At 45.0% G+C, this 21,195-nt stretch overlaps 3 protein-coding genes across 7 annotated transcripts; 1 reads left to right on the forward strand and 2 right to left on the reverse strand.

Moving 5' to 3' along the window:
* The first annotated feature begins 133 nt into the window (after nucleotides 1-133).
* fam149b1 (family with sequence similarity 149 member B1) lies at nucleotides 134-10,031 on the forward strand. Of its 3 annotated transcripts, none has more exons than XM_086092939.1 (15): nucleotides 134-593; nucleotides 1,216-1,329; nucleotides 1,622-1,766; nucleotides 2,427-2,575; nucleotides 2,986-3,135; nucleotides 3,744-4,060; nucleotides 4,137-4,279; nucleotides 4,880-4,942; nucleotides 5,278-5,384; nucleotides 6,452-6,682; nucleotides 7,401-7,524; nucleotides 7,598-7,723; nucleotides 7,797-7,878; nucleotides 8,941-9,129; nucleotides 9,771-10,031. In XM_086092939.1, exons 1-15 carry the CDS (start codon nucleotides 547-549, stop codon nucleotides 9,845-9,847), a joined length of 2,064 nt encoding a protein of 687 aa, XP_085949065.1. In that variant the 5' UTR covers nucleotides 134-546; the 3' UTR covers nucleotides 9,848-10,031. The 3 variants fall into 3 exon arrangements, with proteins under 3 accessions (XP_085949065.1, XP_085949066.1, XP_085949067.1); XM_086092940.1 differs by having other exon boundaries at nucleotides 135-593; nucleotides 8,989-9,129; XM_086092941.1 differs by lacking the exon at nucleotides 4,880-4,942 and having other exon boundaries at nucleotides 135-593.
* A 1,185-nt stretch (nucleotides 10,032-11,216) lies between these two features.
* On the reverse strand, nucleotides 11,217-13,593 carry dnajc9 (DnaJ (Hsp40) homolog, subfamily C, member 9). Its single transcript, XM_086092950.1, has 5 exons — nucleotides 13,277-13,593; nucleotides 12,561-12,701; nucleotides 12,229-12,483; nucleotides 12,069-12,155; nucleotides 11,217-11,510 (listed from the first exon to the last, which is right to left on the reverse strand). The coding sequence occupies exons 1-5, from the start codon at nucleotides 13,448-13,450 to the stop codon at nucleotides 11,406-11,408; spliced, it is 762 nt and encodes a 253-aa protein (XP_085949076.1). The 5' UTR covers nucleotides 13,451-13,593; the 3' UTR covers nucleotides 11,217-11,405.
* Nucleotides 13,594-14,607: 1,014 nt separating this feature from the next.
* ndnfl (neuron-derived neurotrophic factor, like) lies at nucleotides 14,608-20,937 on the reverse strand. Of its 3 annotated transcripts, none has more exons than XM_086093232.1 (4): nucleotides 20,829-20,937; nucleotides 18,315-18,533; nucleotides 18,120-18,241; nucleotides 14,608-16,374 (listed from the first exon to the last, which is right to left on the reverse strand). In XM_086093232.1, exons 2-4 carry the CDS (start codon nucleotides 18,491-18,493, stop codon nucleotides 14,981-14,983), a joined length of 1,695 nt encoding a protein of 564 aa, XP_085949358.1. In that variant the 5' UTR covers nucleotides 18,494-18,533; nucleotides 20,829-20,937; the 3' UTR covers nucleotides 14,608-14,980. The 3 variants fall into 3 exon arrangements, with proteins under 3 accessions (XP_085949358.1, XP_085949359.1, XP_085949360.1); XM_086093233.1 differs by lacking the exon at nucleotides 20,829-20,937 and adding an exon at nucleotides 19,510-20,129; XM_086093234.1 differs by lacking the exon at nucleotides 20,829-20,937 and adding an exon at nucleotides 18,874-19,426.
* Nucleotides 20,938-21,195: the final 258 nt, after the last annotated feature.

The following is a 21,195-nucleotide window of genomic DNA, read 5'->3' on the forward strand; positions in this document are numbered from 1 at the left end:
AAATTAGTTCGTGGTGTTTTTATTTTTAAAGTCTTGTAATATTGGCGTTTTATCCTCCAAATCAAGTAACGGAAATATCTAACGATGGCAGACGGACATATTTTAGTGATACATCGTTGCTGATATAATGAATTCTGGGAGTTGTAGTCAACCGCGTCCCGTGCTGGGTTAAACCGGGCAGTGTAACCATGACAGCCGTGTTGTTGGCGGTGCTAACGTTAGTAGCTTTGGCGTTCACATAACGACGTATAGCGTAACATTAACCCGTTTAACGTGTAAAACGGCGAGATAGATTGCTGTTAAACATACTTTTAAACGCAGCGATGACAGGCAAAGAGTTTGTTTAGAAATAGCGACGCTGCTTGTGTCGTGTTAGCAAAGCTAGCTGCTACTATACGTTCGTTATCTTCCGCGTTCGGAAGCCAGGTTAGCATTTGTGGAAATGTATGGTTTATTACTCCGCCGACGCGGCTCGCTGCGGGTTCAGGATGCGGGGACGAGGAGGCGAGGAGAGGGCTTGAGTCCTTAGACACGGAGGGAAGGAGAATGATTTCACGTTACAACAGGAGACCTGTATCGCACAAGCTAGAGATGTAAGTAAGAAACATGACTAACGCAATCATAATATTGGTTGTAAGCAATAAAAGACATCGTCACTACGAACTATAAAATAAAATATATTGGTAAAGAAATCTAAATTAAGCATGAATATGGATAACAAAAGGCATGTTCAAATTATGGATGCTAACCTTGTATTATATAATTAGATTGGATGAGATCCTCGATTTACGACGAATCGAGGTTGAGTAAACTACAGGTTGCAAAGTGTCCTCACGTGGTACCACCGAACATAATGTTATTCATATTATTATCTTATACCTAAGGGCTAAAAATGCATTTATTGTTTGTGTTTTTACACGTATTTAAGTGCATAATAGTGAGGCTATGGCACAGTGAAGAATGTGTCAGAAGTGTTTTTCATAAAGATGTATACTGTAATTATGACATTGTGATGACAACTTCACTGTACTAGTGTGAATGGGAGCGTGATTGGCTCTTTGTCTACTCTGTATGTGCCCTGTGATTTTCTGACAGCCAGTAGAGCGAGCGTACCGCACTTGTCTCGCCTAAAGTCAGCAGGAATGGGCTCCACTATAGAAAATTGATATATATTCATGATATATTAGTATTTAATGGATGTGTTTTTTTGTGCAGCCGTGGCTTGTCTCGCAGCAGCCTCGACCACCATCCTCTCCCCGAAGAGACGGACCGCCAAACTCCTCAGTTCCCCCTCGATGACGTGGAGGAGGCCGTCTCCATCCTTAACAGGCGAGGCAGCCTCACTCTCTCTTCAGGGAATCGAACAAGTCAAGAGAGAGTTCTTGAAATGCGAAACTAGATCCACTTCTTAGATTAATTGATATCGTGTTGCCTCCTTCAGATGTGCAGCCTAAAGAATAACTAATGAAGACAGCTTGATAGAATATTCTATGACTTTGACATTTACCCTTTATTTTCCACTTTGAAACCCTGTCTCTGATTATGTGATCAACTCCAAAACCCAGAACAGACTAACTGTAAAATAATCCTCTTTTTTATATATATATATATATATTCATAGTTCCGAGACATCCGGTGCTTCCAGCCCCTCCGACTGTCCCACCGTCATCTCCGTGGACTCAAGCCGGTCCTGGTCGGGCATCCACAGCTCCACAGGCACCGGCGTATCCACAGAGAGGAGTTCTGTCTTTTCCTGGGGCTACGATGTAAGACCCGTCTTCCTCAGTATGTGATGTCATGAATTTTGTCACAGGCGAAAATCCTCGACTTTCATTCAAAGGCTAAAGCTGAGCTTCTTTGTTTGTTTCCTGCTTCTTTGGGTATTGTTTGTAGGCACAGTTGGTCCTGTAATTCTTTCTTTAAAGGGCTCAATATTTTATTTATTTTGTCTTCCTGCGGCTGTATGTCTTTGTTTGTGCCCATGTGGCATTGTCTGCATTCAAATTAATTCAAACGGAATGAGATAAGTAATATTGCTGAAAATTGCACAATGAAAACCATGCATTCATGGAGTTATTTTTTCCAAATTTGCTTGTTTTATTTGCCTACTACAGAAGAATAATTTGGGTCATATATAAATAAATGTCATGATGTTATCAATTTCAAAATATTTCTATCCGTAATTTTTTGTATATTTAAAAAAGAAAAATGTTATTCCATCAATATGTTTGTTCTTCCTTTCCCCGGATGATGATTTTTTTATTATTATTATTGTGATTTTCTATTCAATAACTACACAATTAAAAAACATACCGCAATGTGTAAAACTGTCGACTGAAGGTTGAAGTTGCACACTAACAAACAACAAACGAAAGCTCTTCTCGGTGGAGGTAATAACCGCCTTCTCCCATCGCTTGTCCCTGCAGGAGTTTGACAAGGCGGCTTCCCGCCAAGTGCAGCAAATGTTTGATGAGATCGACAAAGAGCTATACGAGGGTAAAGGCAGCGGAAGAGGGATACTCCCGGGGCTGCAGGAGGAGTGTCAGCAGTGGGCCACGCGCTTCCCTCATCTTCGGTTTGTCTCCCACCTAGAAAATTAAATAGCACTTACAGTAATTTCTGGACTATAAGGCGCACCTGACTATAAGCCAGGCTAGCTAAATTGGGGGAATACTCGAGTTTGTTACACATATAAGCCGCACCCGACTGTAAGCCGCAGGTGTTTTAATGTTATCGCACCGGGTTCCCGCTACTTTCTTTTCCATAATTAGGACGCAAATTGCCTCGCTCTCGTTCTGTCTCTCCTACTGTATTTAGGCTCACTTGGTTTGACGCTCTTGCGCTTCCTTTATAGTGTGCCCCATTGTGATCTGATGGATAAGCCGCACCTTTGTATTAGCTGCAGGGTCTAGACCAGGAATTACTGTAATTTGTTAAAAGACGAGTTTGGCTTTTTTATTTTCTCTTGTGTTTTGTGTAACCCAGGATCCTGGGCACTCAGTTGGTGTGTCCCAGTGATGAGGGCTTCCAGTGGTACGCTGCCTCAGGGACGATCGGCGGCAGCTCCAGTAGTAGCCCGTCAACATCCCAGGAGGCCTTCGGCAGGTCAAGTGAGAAAGATGACAACAGTACAGAGTGAGTGTTTACTCTTATCTAGATCTTATTTAACTAAGGAAGTGTTCTGTATTTCTTGATCAGAACTCATTTGCTCCTAAAACTTATAAATACGTACTATTCTATAGATGTATTTATGCGTATTTTTTATTTATTTTTTAATGCTAGAGCATACAGAAGGCTTTGATGCAGCCTCTGAACTGAAGAGGGACGCTTGATGAATGGCAGTTTTTACAAAAACGGCCAGCAGGTGGCAGCAGAGTATAAGAGATCAACCAGGGCCATATTGCAACAAGCTGTTTTCCCCACTGTTTTAAAACAGATGTGTGAATAATGATGAAACTTAGCTATAGTCTAATGCTAATTGCTGCAAAACAGAAACTGATGAAAAAAGAGATTCTAATCTTTCTTTTGGTAGGTTGCAAGTTTTTATAGCAATCGAACATAATATTCTGCGGGCCTTGCAAAATCAGTCAAAATCCAGTAAAACAGCCGGGAGCGAAGGAGGTTGCTTCAGTGAAAATGGCTGGGAGTCAATGAGTTAAGAATATTTTGACAAATGCACTTGCTCGCTGTATAAAAATGTGGAAAAAAATGCATAATGTGTCTTCATTTTTGTGGGTTCTAAGGTTGAACGTGCTGGGTCGGAGCGCGGCGCTGCTCGAGTCCAACTCAGCAGAACTAAACGGGCCTTTAATGGCCTCAGGGGACTCCAGGCCCAAAGTAATCGAGGTGGAGGGCCACATGGAGGAGTACCTGGCCTTCGACCGCATCAGCCTGGATGACGAAAAGGAGCCGTGCCCGAGGCATCGCTGCATGCCTCCCATTTCGCCCTACAGGTGTCGGCGTCAGGCAGTGCTCGACCATTTATTCGACGACGTGTGGCAGCAGCTGGTGGGCTGCATGAGCGAGCTGGTCCACCGCCAGTGGGAACATCGCACCTCCGGTATGCCCACCTCCTCTCTGTGTTTGACTTTATTCCAACCAATAGAGATGATTGGTTGAACTTGTGTGATTGGCAGGTGATGAAAAACCTTCCGGGAACTTGAGTCCAGTGCCGCAGAATTCCTTCACGTGGTTTTCCACACTTCCAAGCATGTTGCCGAAACTTGGCCAGAGCCATGCGCTGGCTCCGCCTCCACTCGCCCCTGGCTTGCCCTTCCAGGTAAATGGAGTAACGGAGCCTGCATTTAGCAATATGTAAATAAATAGCAATGTGAAAGCTGATAGGCAAGCGAAACATCAAACAGGTTTAAATATGTGTGTGTGAATGCTGATACTTCATATTTATTTTGTATCTCCATCACTTAGGTGTTCAAACTGAATTGGGGAAAAAATTACGTAAAATCCACACACACCCATGTATAATGTGCCCCCCAAAATTACCCTTAAAAAGCATTTTGTACTCTACTTGTGTCCAAAAAAAGCCTTGAGTTGACATCACCGCTACTAGTGTCCCGTTAAATTGCATATGTAGACAAACCACCATTTTGCACTCACATTCACACCCATGGGCAATTTAATGACCCTAAAAGAAGAATATTTTGGGGGAGGAAACAAAAGTACCAGACAAGCTTGGAATGAAATTACATCTGCGTCATTTTTTTCCAGTCCTGTTTGCTCCCAAATTCATTAACTTGTATAAACTGTTTCCTCTCCTCCGACCTTGTCATCTACATCTGCTTCCTTCCTTCCTTCCTTCCTTCGTTTTCCCGTTACCTTCTTCATGACTACCCGCTGTCTCTCTCTGGCCACTCGCTTAAAGAAGTCAAGGGGCTCAAAGTACAAGTCTCACCGGAAGCCCCAAAAGCAGAAAAGGCCGCCCAGTGTATGTAAACCCGATGGCGGCGTGCTGCCATTCCGGCTCCTCGTTTTTTTTTTTAGTTCTAGATGGAATGTGCTTGTACTTGTCCATTAACCCTAAAGCAGTTCATGAATTAACTGTAGCTTGCTGTCTTCTTGTGTGTCCTGAGAATGCTCTTGTTTTATTTCAAAGTCTTGTGAATGTTGTTTTTGTTGGTGGCGGCAGCTGCACGATAATTAACTGAGAAGATGCTGGATGGATTGTTGACATTTAAACGACTAACCATCGGGGCACCCTGAAGTAGAGTTCTGTAGTCGTCATCCATGATCTTTATAGTTTGTTCTTGCCTCTCTCGCCAGGCCGCTAGGGTCTCGATCGGGGGCACCCAGCAGAACCTGAACGACCTCATCATGATCCACAGCATCCCGCTGCAACAGAGGAACCTGGCCGCGCTCGACAGAACTCAGTGAGAATTACAGTAATCCACATTGGGACCGGAACCCGACCATGAATATCGAAAACTGACCCCACAAAATGGTTGTTCTGCGGGCCATTATAAAAAAGTCATGAATTGGATTTTGCTCAATTTGAGACCTTAAATGGCATTAAGAAGCATTAAATGCAATGCTGAGAAGCATTACCATTTTAAATACACGTGTTGTTCATGCTTTATTTTACATACAACATTGTGTAAAGGAGTCACTATAACACCATTTAGCAATAATAAATGTTATTTAAAAATGTATTTGTGGGGACTGGTAACTAGTAGTGATGGCAAAATGAAGCTTCATGAAGCACTTGTAATATTTTTTGACTCCTCTAGATGCCACTCTTGGTTGAAAGATGCAGTGGAAATGTAATCAATTTCCTTTGCACTAGCCTTTATATTTAAATCAAGAGCACCATCTAGGGGAGTCAAAAAATATTACAAGTGCTTCATGAAGCTTCATTTTGCCATCACTAGTAACTAGTTGTCATTTCCAATGAACAAAGTGGCCTCGAGTCCACAAGGGGCTTCATGTTCCAAAAACCAATTGCTCTGAATTTGAAAAGAAAAATGTTGTGTTCCTGGCACAAACACCCAACATGTTTCACACTCTTTTAACCATAACTGTTAACTGTATCACATTTGTATTTGGTAACCATATTTGTCCATTTTATTTTACTCAGCAAGAGTATGAAAAACGTGGAAAACAATATTTTATTGTACATTTAGAACAGATATAAAGTGTGATTAATCGCGAGTTAACTCCGATTATTTACGTTAAAAAAAATGTAATCAACTGACAGTCCTAATACGTAAGTATTTGTGCATAAGTATGTATATGTGTGCACATACGACGAGTACGACGTGGGCATTAAATAAGTTTTAAGTTGCATCAAAAAGCATCTTACAACGTTATCCTTAAAAATAAAAGGCTTCCAGTTATTTGATTTTGAAACAGAGGACACGTTCCCCCTAACAAAAACATGAACTTGCCTTCTAGAACCTTCTCATTTTGGCACTCCTCTTTTCTTTCATCCACTGTGCAGGGAGCCGGAGGAGCGCGGTACTCTGAGACCGGCTTCCGGTATGGCACCCGCCGGCAAAACCCGCCCTCGCCCTCGGGTCCTGGAACAGAGTTCGTCCTCGCTGAACCGCCCGCCGCAGTCAGCCCGCCGCAGGAACCTGGCCCCGCGCACGCTCCAGCCACTCGTTCCCAGCTTGAGTCAGTCGAGCGCGGCCGGCGGGTCCATGGATGAGGTCATCCGGGGCACACGGCTGTGAGTTGGCTCACGCACATTCATAGATCAGCGTGGTTGGTACCTTGCAGACATTCGAATCACTCGTACGTCACGCTGCTTGCCAACAGATCCTGAAGGAAACATTGAATAATACTAGAAAAAGTGCCATTTCTGCAGAAATTGCGCGGGAATGCTGAAAGCTAATAAAAGCTGAATGCATGCGGAATGCTTATATGGTAAATGGAACGATAAGTTACGTGAAAATGACTAATTGGAGTTGGATGATAAAATACATTTTTAAAAAGAAAAGAAAACTGCATTAACGCTACGGGGCTTCAAGTGGGAATTGATCCCCGCGTTTTCCTGGTTACTGGACAATGCATTTTCCCGACTGCGCCACTGAGCAGTATCAGACAGCTGGTAATGATGATCGGGTGTATGCATGGAAGTAGGCGTGGAAAGTGGGACTTGAAAAAAGTTCAATGTCCGTCCTATTGAAATTGAATGGGGAAAAGTTGATATTTAACGTTAAATTGTGTGAATACTGTAAGTAATGTGGAATCAGACGATAAATGCCCAGGACGGTGCGAATTTTTGAAGCAAGCTGAAATTTGATCGCTGTAAATCGGAAGTATTATGTGGGTGGTGTTACACGGCGAGAAAGTGTGGAGAATACAAATCACGATAACGTGGGAATCATTCCCACAATAAGCATTGTTTGCTGTGTTTACATTCTTTTTTGTATATCCCTCCAAAGACCCACGGCCAGCGACCGGCTGACGCCTCCGTTGTTTGCACTGAGCAGGAACACGCTCCTGCCGCCGATTGGTGCCGGAGACACAGAGTCGTCGCTTTTGGGACAGCAGTCCAAACCTGCTCAGGTAGCAAAACTTCACGCTGGACTTTTCAGACCTATCAACTCCTAAAGACTTTTGTCCCATTCCTTCCCACCAGCGCCACAAAGGCCCATCCAGCCGGGCCCACAGTGCCCTGAACGACGAGGTCGCTAGTTCAATTCCGAGGGATCGCCTTTACCCGTTGGACGTCTTCTCCCGGCCGAACACCACACACACGTACAGGGTAAGTTATGGTTTTTGCGGACACGTTCATTCGCACATGCGGTGCGGGTTTGAGCTCTGATCTTGCCCCTCAGTCGGACACTCCTTACCGGCGCTCCTTCACCGTGCTGGACAACATCGGACAGGGGAGGCCCGGCAGAGCCTCGGTGGCCACAGGTGGGACACGCTGAAGATGAAAAAATATCAAGTCAGATCGACTGGAAGGTCAAAGAATCCTAATTTAGATCAGTGTCAAATTGTACAATAGAGATAGACTGATATGGGGTTTTTTCAGGGTCAATACCAATTATTATTAGTCAAGGACACCGATAACCGATATTTGGAGCCGATATTCATTTTTACGAAAAGGGAAAATATTGGCATCAAAATTTGAAAAAATACAAACTCCAGCTCTCAAATTTTGAATAACTTTTAGGGTACGTAAAATGTTGGAGTTAAAAAAACAGACTGTTTTAAAGATCTAACAAAAAGTTCCAGGATTTCCCAGGGGCAGTAACATGTTTTCAAAAGTTAAATAAAAACTTTAACAAGTAAATACCTCTCTATTGTTTTCCACAGTAAATAAAGTATTTCAAAATACTGTATCTGAAATATTATATTTTTCTTATCTTAGTTTTAAGTTCCCAGGGTCAGCAGCATCTCTGAAGATTTAAATAATTAGTTCCCTGATGTTAACACTTAAAAAAAAAAAAAACTCATTCATTCCCAGCCATTTTCACTGAAGCAATCTCAGTCGCTCCCGGCTGTTTTACTGGATTTTGAATGATTTTGTAAGGCCCACAGAATATTGTGTTCTATTGCTATAAAAACATGGAACCTACCAAAAGAAAGATTGGAGTCTCTTCTTTCATTAGGAAAAAAATGTATATTTCTATTTGTTTCCGTTTTGCAGCACTTCAAATATAGCTACGTTTCATCATTATTCACAAATCTGTATAGAACTGTGGGTAAATGAGCTTTTTTTCAACATGGCCCTGGTTGATCTCTTATACTCTGCTGCATCAAAAGCCTTCTGTATGCTCTAGCATAAAAAAATTAAAAAAATTTTTTAAAAGAACGTATAAACACGTCTTTGCGACACTTAAAACATTTAAAATAGAACATATTTATACGAAATGTTGATTTCTCGTCAGAACGTTAATTAGAGGCATTTTAATTCTGAAAACAGCCACATGTCAGTTCCGAGAGGATGCGCATACTTGTGCAACCACGTTGCAGGAGCTCACATCCAGGAGATTTGTAACGTTCTCTCGCCGCTTCCCCAAGACTCCCTCGGGATCGGCGTGACCGGCGTCAGCCTAGGGATCGGCAGCTCGTCTTTCCTGGACTCATTTTCCCACCACCCCCTGGGACGCTGGACAATCAGGGACGGGGACGAGGGGACGGACTTCCAAGCTTTGCACCCAGGTAAGTAGACTGAAGGTGTGTGTGGGGGGGGGGTTCACTGTTCACTGCCATTGACGGTTATAGATCGTGATAAACTATTTCTATTAGTTAAACTTTTTTTCCACTTTTGTTAACAAGAGTATGAAAACCTGGATTTTTATTTATTGTACATTTTGAAAATATATAAAATTTGTGATTAATCGTGAGTCATGCAATTAATTACGATTTCAATCGCCTCACGCTTCTAATTTTTAAATAATCCTTTCTTTTCTTTTTTTATCGCGTCAGGCGATTACATTTTTTAAAATTGTAATTAATCACATGACTTCAATAGTTAACTCACGATTAATCATACATTTTATATCTGTTCTAAATGTACAATAATTTTTCTAGGTTTTCATACTCTTGTTAACAAAAGTGGAAAAAATGTCAAACTAATAGAAATAGTTCAAATGAATTTTTGCCGTCAATGGCAGTGAATGAGTTTTAAGGTACCTGGAGGGTTTTGTAGGCCTGTTTTAAACTTTTCTGGCAGTTGAATCCTATGACATTTACAACAATACTGCAACAAGTAAATGTTAATCACTTTCAATTCTATCCAAAACAAAAAATACGTTCCAACCTTAATACAACAAATAACTGCAGTGTTTCCTGTCTTGTAGCGCCATTGGTGCCCGTGTCCGGCCCACCTCGGTCTCGGGGCGGCTTCTCATCCAGACCCAGCAGACCGGGACTGTAGCTGGCGGCTTCCAAACGTCTCCATGCACTTTAGCCATTCTTCGTTATACACAGCACAGTAAAGCGCCCACACGGTTTTTTCTCTTTTACCGAAATGTTTCATACTATTATTACGCAGCTTCGTTAAATGTCTATTTTTGTATTTCAAACCAGCTTTTGCGGCTGCCAAAAGAAGAACACTCTGAGCTGGTGTTTGTGTGCTTATTTTAATGTAACATCTGCTCTCATCTAAGCAGACAAGAACACAAGTCAGCGAGACTGAATTGTACATTTTTCGGGCTGCATTTTCTAAAAACACTCCAAAAAAAGACAGCAAATGTTGACATCTTAATTTTTAAGATATGGAACCCCACACGACAGGGAAAACTATCAGCACAGTAAGGCAGCACACCACACACGTCATATCCACTCACAAACCAGATGTCTGTTCTGTTGTAGTACCAAGACTGACCTGTGAGAGGCAAAATGGTGCCATATGGCATCCAGACTACCAAATAAAGCAAAAAAAAAGAAGAGCTGTGACAAATTCGGCCTTAATGTGTGTACCCCACTGACCTGAATATATGGCTCGATAGCCCACACGCGCCCGTGCAAACCATTGAAGCCCCAGGGCGGCCATCTTACTCCTCACATCTCGCGAACAGACTACTTGTATAAACCAGTTTCTCAGCCCCCGGTCCTCGAGTACCCCTATCCAGCTTGTTTTCCATGTCTCCCCAGCCAACTCAGCTGAAGATCGTTAACAGGCTTCATGCTTGCTAATTAGCTGATCATTTGAAGCACCTGTGTTGCTTGTGGGACATAAATTATACGGTATACGTACAGGTCAGACATATACAGCTCGTAGGCAGTTAGCATAAGGGGGTGGTCACAATTTTTTTTTAAGTTCCATATTGCAACTTTAACAAGTAAAAAAAATTAATTAAAAGTGGACGATATGTGCTGCTTTAAAGACCCCCTTTTTCTTTTATCGCTCAGTTTTCCATAAACCCCAATATTAGATTTGGCAGAAATATATTTTGTTGAATTAGTTATAATTCTTTAATTAAAAAAAAATAAAAAATACACAAGTTTCCTCCTGTAAACATCATTAAGCATATAATTTATACATGTATTTTTAGGGCAAGTTGCAAAATGTCTGAAATCCTCTCGTTTATGTTTAACAAATATAAAACATAAATCATGCTGTTTCTACTAAGTACTGTCTCAAATGTTCTCCAGTTTCCATACTGTAAACGTATAGGATTGTATGCCGAGAAACGTTTCTTGGGAGGAGCAATATGGCGGCCTCAAAAGTCTTGGCCTATCGGCTATCCAGTCATATATTCAAGGTCAGCTTTAAGTGTAGAAAACAACTCAACCAATGCAAGTGATGTACAAGAATATTAACTTTATTGTCCTCTGATGACATTCACAACATAAAATGCACTTTTATTAAAGAACATTAACATAATCAAGCGATGAAGATAATATGGCGTAACTCAAGGCCAACAATACCTCAACCTGGAACTGGTGGAGAAAAACGAAAACATCCATAACTTATTGAGTCCAAATGTTCCTCACTTCTTTGCCCTCTTTGAGGATTTTCCACCTTTCTTGGAGTACTTGGCCTCCAAGTCGGACAGAAAGCTATTGAAGTTCTGCTCCCTGGATGCGTGTCTTTGCTGCAGAATAACAACAAAAGAAGGTTCATTCATGTAAAAAAAAAAAATCAAGCAACGTAAACATTAGGGGTGGGAATCTTTGAATGTCTCAAGATTCGATTCCGACTTTTGGGCCTGCGATTCGATTCAGAACGATTTTTGCTTCAAAATGATTTGACAATGATTTTTGCTTCAATCTATAGATGTGCAAGGAATTGTAACGATCTACTCCAGTCTGACTCGCTAACGCTAATTAGCGCACTACTACGGCTCCACACTGCAAAAAAACAACTTTTATTGGAATAACTTGATTGTGACTTTTTCCTTCTACTCTCTAATGTGGCTATAACTTAACAGTGTATTAGACCGCGTGGAACCACACTGCCCCTCATGAACAGCGCTCCAAATAAAGGCACACACAGACAAAAGGCAAAACACAGTATAAAATAATTGATATAAAATCGATTTTGGGACATTTCAAATCGATTCTGAATCGTACTAAATGAGAATCGCGATTCTTATGAGAATCGATTTTTTGCCCCCCCCCCCCCAGTAAACATGTACAAATTTGTTTCCTACCTTAATCATCGTCGTCAGGCTGTCGTCCTCCTGGCCGAGCCCCATCTCTTTCTGCATCTCCTCTGCTTCTTTACGCTCTCTGTCCGCCTGGAGTGGAAATCACAATTAGGATATTGGATGCGAATTCCTGTGTGTGTGCGTGTGTTGGCGTCACTCTGACCCTCTTCCTGCGAGCCCTCTTCTTCTTGTCGCTCTCCTGCGTGAAGGCGGGGAATTCTTCCACCTCCCCGTTCTTGATAGCGGCCCTGATGATGTCCGCCAGCCTGGGCTCGTCCTCCTGGGAGCCGCACAGTACACAGGTCAGGATGACGTCCATGTCTCCCTGGTGCTTCACGTATAACTGCAGTAAGTCCTTCCTCTCCTCGTCGGAGCTTCTGTATTGCTTCTCAAAATCGATGATGTCCTGCTTGGTGATCTAGAGGACGGACAGACCAGATTGATACTGTGTAGAAACGACATCTCGGGTCCACCGTGATGAATTTCAACCCGTACCCTGGGGAAGAGCAGCCTCCAGTAGTCCTCCCAGCAGCGATCCTGACTCAAAGAATCAGACTCCTCATCCACAACACCCTGCTCGTCGTATACGGCGCGCTGTTCCTTGTCGCTCAGCACTGCATACAACTTGCCCAACACCTGCGGAAGATGACGTTTTTGAATAGGAGGTGAGAATACGTTTTCAGGATGTCTTTAATCCATTAGTTCCAGTTATCGATTTGGTCCTATTGTAACGCTGTGCACACTAATGGGTACTGCTCACTTTTGATGGACGCTCACAACATTATCATGGGAGTGCTCTTAATGGACTACGATGGATATTCTGCAACCAGAACGGAACACTGCTAAGGCCGAATTTGTTCAAATGCAAGTGTCGAATAAAAGTATATTTGTTTGGCAGTGGTTATTTTACCACGAAGTTCATTGTAAAAATAAAATAGAAAAGCTGATGCACATTTACGGCGCAGAATTTGTACTTTGAGTTCTCTCGCGATTCACGGCAAAATAAACGTTAGGTGGCGAGTTGCTAGTCACAACAAAATATCCACTTTGAGTGTTTGGTGTGTAGCTTGAGATTTCTCTGTCGTACAAAACAAACAACACTGCCGTCTCAGCGTTCCGCTTAACTGCTAATCAAATGTCTCTAGCCATTAACAGCAATCTTTCTTGTCACGACACGTCGCTGCCTGTGGCTAACGGCTGCTAGCGGTTACCTGGAACTTCTCAGTGGCCTGCGGGTCATCGGGGGCCCTGTCCGGGTGAACCTTTAGCGACACTTTGTAGTAGCTCCTGCGGATCTCCGCCTCGGTCGCCTCTTTGGTGATGCCCAGCACCTCGTACAGGTTCGCCGTTTTGAACAGCTCCTGGCACTGGTCGAGCAAACCCATCGTGCCGTTGCTTCGCTTTGCCTTTGCCCGACGTTTATTTTTAATTTATTTTTTATTATTAACCAGGCCAGTCGGTACCGATTTGCTTTTGTTGCCGCTTGACAGTTTTGGCGCGCTGGCTTGTCGCACACGTCCGGATATGCACGAACGAGCTGACGTCATATTCAAACGTAGTGTTCTATTGGTTACAGGGACGTCTGACGTCACACAAACGCGACAGACCTTGTTGTGACTCTTGTTAGGGTAGAGAGACCGAAAACGTCCTGAGAAACCCAAATTATTCAAGTTTCGTATTCATGTAACATTTGATATGTATCTTTTATTACTCCTCGGCAACTTAACGCTTACCTGCCATCTATGCTCACAGCCGCTCGGGGACATTGTTGCATAATATTTGGGCTATTGATATTAATTCTATTCAGTCCACGCGTGGGTTTCCACAAAAAAAGTGAATGAAATCTAATTTTAATAGACCAATTTTATGTTTGTAAACAAACCAGGGTCCTTCCGAGTGGTAGAAATTGATTGACTGCTTCTTGTGCTACAAAGGGCAAACACATGGTTGTGCTGCTAGATCTATACCAAAAAGTATAGAAAGTAAAAACCCTACCAGTTTGGCTTTAGCCACAGCTGCTTCTACTTAATCGATCTTGTTTACCTGCCTGTTGAGTAGAAGCACGTGTGGATAAAGGCAAACAGGCAGTTTTTACTTTCTGACCTGGAGTTGACACCTCCGCTCACATTTATGTATAAAATGTTGATCGAGTTGAATTTGATTAATTTATACAAACAAAATGACAGCGCTAGTATGGATCCCCCCCCCCCCCCCCCATTCATTAAATTTCACTGTCAAAGGGAGCTTATGATGGTGAAAATTTATAGCCAAGAATATAGAGATACTCCGGTATTTATTGGTGCGTTTGAAGCAGCACAACAATACATCAACGACAATGAGGCTATAGTCACAAGTAGTTTTTTTTCTTCTTCTCTGTTGCTTCATGCGAAAAGCACAACACAAAGATACACACTTTTGACTTTGAACTAAGCATCTGTAGATTGCACTCCTTGCTGCTCTGATACAATAAGCAGCACCGGAAATATACACTACACCCCCACCCCCCTCCCGAATCCCCCCTCCCCCCTCCCCCTGTCTCAGATGTCATCCAATTATTGCCCCATCTGTTTCTGTTGCATATTTGGCACACGGTCTCAGTTGTTTTTGCTTGTGTGTGTTCTGACAACACAAACATCATCTGTCCTTTGTACTCGCGCACAAAACGAGCACTTGGACCGCGGCCACGTCATTATCACGATGGACGATGAGAAGCGACGTGAGCATTCTGTCGTAAATATTAAATAGGAATGATAAGAATGTTTGCTGGTGTGCGGATTCTTCTCGTGTCCTCAGAGGAAGACAAGCGGCCAGGCCAACAATTGCCCCGTCTTTCTTTCCCACAACAGTCAAATGGCTTCATTGTCATGGTCAGGCTTTACAGTTTATGCCACAATCCTCCTGCAGGGGGCAGCATCTCAGCACTCCTTCCTGGTCTTGACTCGCTTGCTGGCGTACTTGACAGGGATCCCCCAGCGTCTCATTAAATAGACATCAAACACATAAGTGGTCCCTGGCTCCAGGTTCCCAATTACAGCCGTGGTGACGGCCCGCCTCGGGTTCAGCTCCTGGAAATACTTGCAGAGAACCCTCTCGGTATCCGAGCGGGATTCCGGTCCCATGCAGGATGCGCTGAGGGCGTCCTCGTTACGTCGGCCCCCCAGCTTTCGTTGGTACACGCAGTAGAGGCTCCTCTCCTCGGTGCCCATCCAGGCGAGGGTGACACTGTCGCACCCGCGTAAGCGGTTGAAGGATTTGACTTGCAAGGTGGACGGAAGGGATGGGACGCCCTTTCGGTGGTAGGCAGACGAGGTCTGCAATTTGACCGAAGCCTTCAGACCCGCGGGTAAGGCAGCAGTGGCGGTTCCTTCCCTCTCCAAGTGGATGAGATAAACCGGGCTTCCCTGGAGCCAAATCTGCACCAAGTCTTTGCCCACGGCCTGCGTGGTCAGAACACGGCCTTGACTCGAGACGGTGATCTTGAATTTGCTGCCCCCTCCGCAACTCTGCACGGTGAGCAGGCCGCTCTGCTGCGAGCCGCGAGGACGGAAGCTGAAGAACTGCTGGGATCTTTGGCCCCCGTCAAGGAAGGTGACCCGCCTCAGCTCGCCTTCCCTCAACGCGGTGGCGACGGACGGCCGGGCTTCCCCGTGGGTCCGGGCGGCGGTGCCCTCATAGGCGGCGCTGGTCCCGCGCACTCTGTCCCTTGCAAAGACGTCAAAGTAGTACTGCGTGTCAGGCAGGAGCTCGGAGACGGTGCAGACGCTCTCTGTCCCCTCGCAGACACACTGGAGATCCCTGTTAGAAGATGGACTCTTTTCCTCCAAGTCCACGTCCCACTGTTCCCACCACCACTCCTTCAGGATAGGCCATGCCGTCACCCTCTTCTTCTCCATCTTCTCTCGGTTTTTATCCCTCTCCTCCCTGGCGCTCTCTTGGGCCGCGCAGAGGCTGGGCAAGTTGCGCTCGGAGTTAACCAGGACACAGTAGTCGTATTTGTCCTGAGCGGGACCGACCGGCCAAGTGCTGGGAGTCCAGCTGAGGGTGACGCTCGTCATCCCCACGCCCAACGTGTGCACTCGGGGGTCAGCCGGAATCACTGGGAAAACGCCCGAGGGGCCCGGGCCTTGGTGGAGGTACACCGTGGCTCGGCTGCTTCGCTGCTTCGAGCGCAGTCTAAGGATGTAGATGGATGCGTGGGGAAACGCCGGACCACTGTAGGTGTCCACTATGCTGCCGGAAAAAATGTGTATTTTCTCCTCAGTCCCGGGACCCCTCCACCACATCTCGGGCATGCTCTTTTTGGAGCTCCCTGCGGTGGGAAAAAAAGAATGATCTTCAACATACAGTAGTACATAAATTGAAGTGTAGTGGATGAGGACATATTTGGGAAAACTGTTGTTTTAATGGTTTGTATACAAATAGTTGGGTTTCTACTGGAGTTCCTGCCACATTATGAGTGACGAAACGGTTTCAATGAGTGCCATATAAAGAGCTAAAACGATGGCTGGTGGACATGTCAGTAAAAAAAAAAGTACTTCATAGCACACCACAGAGTCACTGAGAGCGTTGGAAAATACCACTGCCGCGTATTGACACATTTACTGAAACGTTTTTGTTTAATGAAACTATAAAATACTAAAATAATTCGAGTTGTTTATGTCCTACATTTGCAGACAGATGTATATTAAATATAAAAAAACGTTTCTAAAAAAGGGAAAAAAGAGCAAATAATTAAACAAACAACAAACCAATTTTTTTTTTTAAGTGAGCAAACCTCAGTTGAATGATGTCACTGATCAACGAAAAAACAGGCGAGGAAGACATTTCTCTCCAAATGTTACAGAATCAAAGTGAATAATTCACACTGGCAACGAGGGGGAGCCGCCAACTGAGAGTCTGAATGATTCATGCGTCATTTTATGATGTCATCTTTGTTACTTTACCATGCGGAGAAGCGTGGTTTGGCTGACTTGGGAACGTGCTGAAGAAGCCTGGATTGTGAACTCTTACAACAGAAACTGTCAACAACGACGAGTCGATTCAGTGCGCTCTTAGTTTCTCATATTAAGATGTATATATTTACATCTGAGGTCAGGAACAACTTGAGTTTTCGCTCCCATTCGCTCACTCCAGTAGTGAAATGTCACTTACGGCACTTTAAACTGCCATGGAGTAAAAACACAGCACATAACTCTATACTTAGCACTAATGCTAAGTTCAACATAACACAAGATGTGTCCTGGTCGGCCCACCAGTATTATAAAAAAACAAAAACACGGTAGACAACTTTGAACAGAAACCTTAGCAATAATGCTAACGCAACACAAGCTGTGTCCTTAGCCAGTGTCGCTAACTCCCCAGTAAAGAAATTAGCTTTTGGCTGTCTTAAAAGTCGCTATAAGTCGCTAATTTGCATCATTGGTAATTTGCGTGTCATTGTAATGGACTCTGTAGGAGAGAGGAATAACATTGTGGGAGAGGCAAAAAGTGAGTTAAAGTAACACTAAAGAACACCAAAAAAAAGTTGCTAGACTTGTCGCTAGTTGCACACAAAAAAAGTCTCCAAGAGGCTTGGGAAAGTCGCCAAGTTGGAAACACTGCCCTTAGCACCAGCGCTAACGCTAAAAGTAAATTGAGTTTTCGGGTTCAAACTCCTGCGATTGGCTGGCAACCAGTTCAGGGTGTACCCCGCCTACTGCCCGAAGCCAGCTGGGATAGGCTCCAGCAACCCCCGCGACCCTTGTGAGGACAAGCGGTACAGAAAATGGATGGATGGAGGGTTCAAACTCAGACTGAGGCCTTCCTGTTTGGAGATGCTAACCCTGCATTTGTGGGGGCGGTTTCCCTTGTACCTCGGCTTCCGAAAACACGTCAGGTTCATTGGAGATTGAGTTCAATTCAACTCGTGTGTGAATTGGTTGTTTTGTCTATATGTGCCCTTTGATTGGCTAACGACCAGTCCAGGGTGTGGCCTGCCTCTTTCCAGCTCACCCCGTGACCCTAATGAGGCTAAAAGGTATAGAAAGTTGTTTTAAGTTTTGGAGGTCCACTCACACTCCTGACTCTTGAGATGTTTGTCCGTCAGGGTGCGAGCAGCCAGGCTCCACTCGATGTTGGCGTCACAAGGGCTGACGGTCACCGACATTGCCGCCGCCTTCCTCAGAGCGAAGTACATCCTGCGGACCAAGGTCGGCTTGAGAAACTGATCGTAGCCGTAAACAGACAACGCGATCGTGCTTGTTGTTCTACCTGCGAGTGCGACCTTTCGGGAGCGTCACGGCGGTGATCTTCCCTTCCGATAACCACGCGGTGGGCCAGACGGTTACCTCGTTCTCAGGCGCTGAGGCCGAACGGGCCGAGAGCCACGGCGTGCTCCAGTACAGAACCAGAAATGCGCTGAGACAGCGGGTCAGTGACGCGAGTGCCATCTTTCCCGTTCCGTCGCCCGCGTCCGATTGGCCCTCGGTTCTGGAAAGACACAAAAGAAATCTGGCACATCACGTCAGCGCTTGGTCTATGATTGTGAGGTGTTATTGATGATGTCATCATCTAGTGACCAGAAGGACAAAAAGTCTTTGGACCCACTCAGTGGACCAACCTAACCAAAATCAATGGTGATCATTCAGACAGTGAAGTCTGTTGTCTGGACTCAAATCTCCCCCAATTTGACTTTTTCGTCTCAACAACGAGGGCCGGAGTCTTGCTGGTATGTGGATGACGTAAACATCTATAACCTGCAGGACTCTGGCCCTCGGGGACCGATTTTGCCCTCCTCTGCACTCGATGGACAAAAAGTCTTCGGACGCACCTCTTAATCACTTAGTCGACCAACCCAACCAACATCAATTAAGATCTTTCAGACCGTGTAGTCCACGGGTGGGCAAACTCAGTCCTCGAGGGCCGGAGTCCTGCAGGTTTTGGATGTTTCCCTTCTCCCAACACAGCTGATATATGATCAGCTCATCAGCAAGCTCTGCATAAGCCGGATAACGATCCTGTGGATTGGAATCAGCTGGTGTTGGAAGACCTCCAAAAACCTGCAGGACTAGATTGACAAAAAAGTCTTCGGACCCGCCTCTTAATCACTCAGTCGACCAACCTGACCAACATCAATGGCGACCATTCGTAACGCAAAATCTGTTGCCTGGACTTAAGTCAAACACTTTTTTGTCTAAACACTGGAGGACGTAAACATCTATAAACCTGCAGGACTCCGGGCCTTGGTGTTTAGATGGAAAAAGTCACATTGGGGAGACTTGAGTCGAGGCAACGGATTGCACGCTCTGAAAGATCGCCATTGATGTAGGTTCGGTTTTTGGTCGACTGAGTGATGAAGAGGTGTGTCCAAAGACTTCTTCTCCATCTGGCGCAGAGGTGGGCATACTCGGTCCTCAAAGGGGTCAGGGTCCCGCTCTCGTGCTGGAGGACGTAAACATTGCATAACCTGCAGGACTCCGGCTCTCGAGGACCAGGATTGCGGAAGCCTTGATCTGGCGGTATTCCCTAAGAACCTCTTCGAATCTTGCGCTAGTATGAATGAGATCGTCAAAACCCCGTTTGGGCCTCCGACGATCACGCACGACTCTCAAAACTCATTTCCATTCTGCTCCGTGCATCTATTTCTGTTTCCGTGCAGGTGCGCCTCGGCTTTGCTCGGCTCACAGACGAGATGATTACAGGTCTGCGTGTACTTTGGGCGTCCCCGGAGAGGCCCGCGTTTGTTCAAAGCGCCGACGTCCTCGCAAAAAAGCGACACGAGCGCCTTCGCCTCTAACAAGATGTTAGCGCCGTGCCTTCCCCCCCCCGCAGATCAGATGACAATCGCGGCAGGAAGACGCGCGCGCGTACACATCTCTTGAGTCTTGCGGGACGCTCCTGGATTCCAAAACTCTACCAGCTACAAAGTCGCACGCAAAAAAAAAAAAAAAAAAAGGCGGCGGTGGCGGCGGCGGCTCATTACTCTTGCGCGGAGAAAAAGGAAGGGAACGAAAAGGGATGTTGTTGGATTCGGGAGTAATTAGAGGGGAAGGAAAGTAAAGAGGGAAAGACGGTTGGGAATCAGAAAAAAAAAAAAAACCCGGGCAAGTCGGTTGACGTTTTAAGGACAAGCTGATTGACTTTCATACAGATTGTATGTGTGTGTGTGTGCGTGTGCAGCCGCTGATGAAATATGCATTTGGCTGCTCGGCAGATGAATTTTCATAAGGCAAAAATGAGAGAGCGAGTGCAAGAGCGGGAGCTTAGTGAACTTAACCAGCGGCCTCTATAAATACACACGCCGTCCACTTAAAACACTGAAGCTCACCACTTTTGATGGCCCCGCTGGCTTTTTAGATTTAAATATATATATATACCCCCCCCCCCCCCCACCCCTCCTTTTCCATAACTCCCTGCTGTTTATTCCTCTTCTTCTTAGTCACTTTGGTTTGTTGCTCAAAAGAAAAGCCAAAAGGCACAGGTTGGAAACCGTGTTGGTATCCGTTCGCAACGTCCTATTTGCTTCCCGGACCATCTGCCTTCTGCTATTTGCATGTCGGGGAGGGGATTAAGTTGCATGGTGCTACTTTGTCTTTCCATTGAGGTGGAGAGGACGGTTGACAAGGTGACGGACGGCTGGCGTGTGCGACTTGACGTTCACCACCTGGCGGCGTTGTCCGTCTTTCCGTCAGGACTTTTCATTGACATGCACGCACGCACGCACGCACGCACGCACGCACGCACGCATAACAAGCCCCGAACAAGTTATAAGGCATCTTGTCTTACCGTCTCCTCCGTCGCGCAGGCTCTCCTCCGCCACTGGGATGGCATCAAGTGAGGGATGGAAGAGAAGGAGGAGGGATGGAAGTGGAGGAGGAGGAGGAGGAGGAGCAGTGGAGGGAAGAGGAGGAGCGACTGGCAGGTTGTTGTTTCTTCATCACACATGCAGGCTCTTGGAGGCAATTCCTGGGGGGGGGGGGGGGGGGGGATGTGGATCCGCACTGCAAAAAACTGGGATGGGGAAAAAAACGAAACAAGAAAAAAGTAATTCAATTAGGGATATCGTCATTAATTTAAGTCAAATGATCAAATATTGGAAGAGGACAAATCTTGACTTGCTTACTTAATACTTTAAATCGAATATAACGTATAC

Source organism: Leptonotus elevatus, chromosome 13, assembly GCF_054856555.1.
Source record: "Leptonotus elevatus isolate MCC_2025b chromosome 13, RoL_Lele_1.0, whole genome shotgun sequence".
NCBI classification, from domain to species: Eukaryota; Metazoa; Chordata; class Actinopteri; order Syngnathiformes; family Syngnathidae; genus Leptonotus; species Leptonotus elevatus.

What these genes read in the sequence shown, in the direction of transcription:
- ndnfl (XM_086093232.1), bottom strand. Translation starts at nt 18,493, where the DNA reads ATGGCACTCGCGTCACTGACCCGCTGTCTCAGCGCATTTCTGGTTCTG. An exon ending in CCGAAAGGTCGCACTCGCAG is followed by an intron (nt 18,242 to 18,314) that starts GTAGAACAACAA and finishes CTTGGTCCGCAG; the next exon opens with GATGTACTTCGCTCTGAGGA. An exon ending in ACATCTCAAGAGTCAGGAGT is followed by an intron (nt 16,375 to 18,119) that starts GTGAGTGGACCT and finishes TTCCCACCGCAG; the next exon opens with GGAGCTCCAAAAAGAGCATG.
- fam149b1 (XM_086092939.1), top strand. Translation starts at nt 547, where the DNA reads ATGATTTCACGTTACAACAGGAGACCTGTATCGCACAAGCTAGAGAT. An exon ending in GTATCGCACAAGCTAGAGAT is followed by an intron (nt 594 to 1,215) that starts GTAAGTAAGAAA and finishes TTTTTTGTGCAG; the next exon opens with CCGTGGCTTGTCTCGCAGCA. An exon ending in TCTTTTCCTGGGGCTACGAT is followed by an intron (nt 1,767 to 2,426) that starts GTAAGACCCGTC and finishes TTGTCCCTGCAG; the next exon opens with GAGTTTGACAAGGCGGCTTC.
- dnajc9 (XM_086092950.1), bottom strand. Translation starts at nt 13,450, where the DNA reads ATGGGTTTGCTCGACCAGTGCCAGGAGCTGTTCAAAACGGCGAACCTG. An exon ending in GGAGGCTGCTCTTCCCCAGG is followed by an intron (nt 12,484 to 12,560) that starts GTACGGGTTGAA and finishes TCCGTCCTCTAG; the next exon opens with ATCACCAAGCAGGACATCAT. An exon ending in GCCTGACGACGATGATTAAG is followed by an intron (nt 11,511 to 12,068) that starts GTAGGAAACAAA and finishes GTTATTCTGCAG; the next exon opens with CAAAGACACGCATCCAGGGA.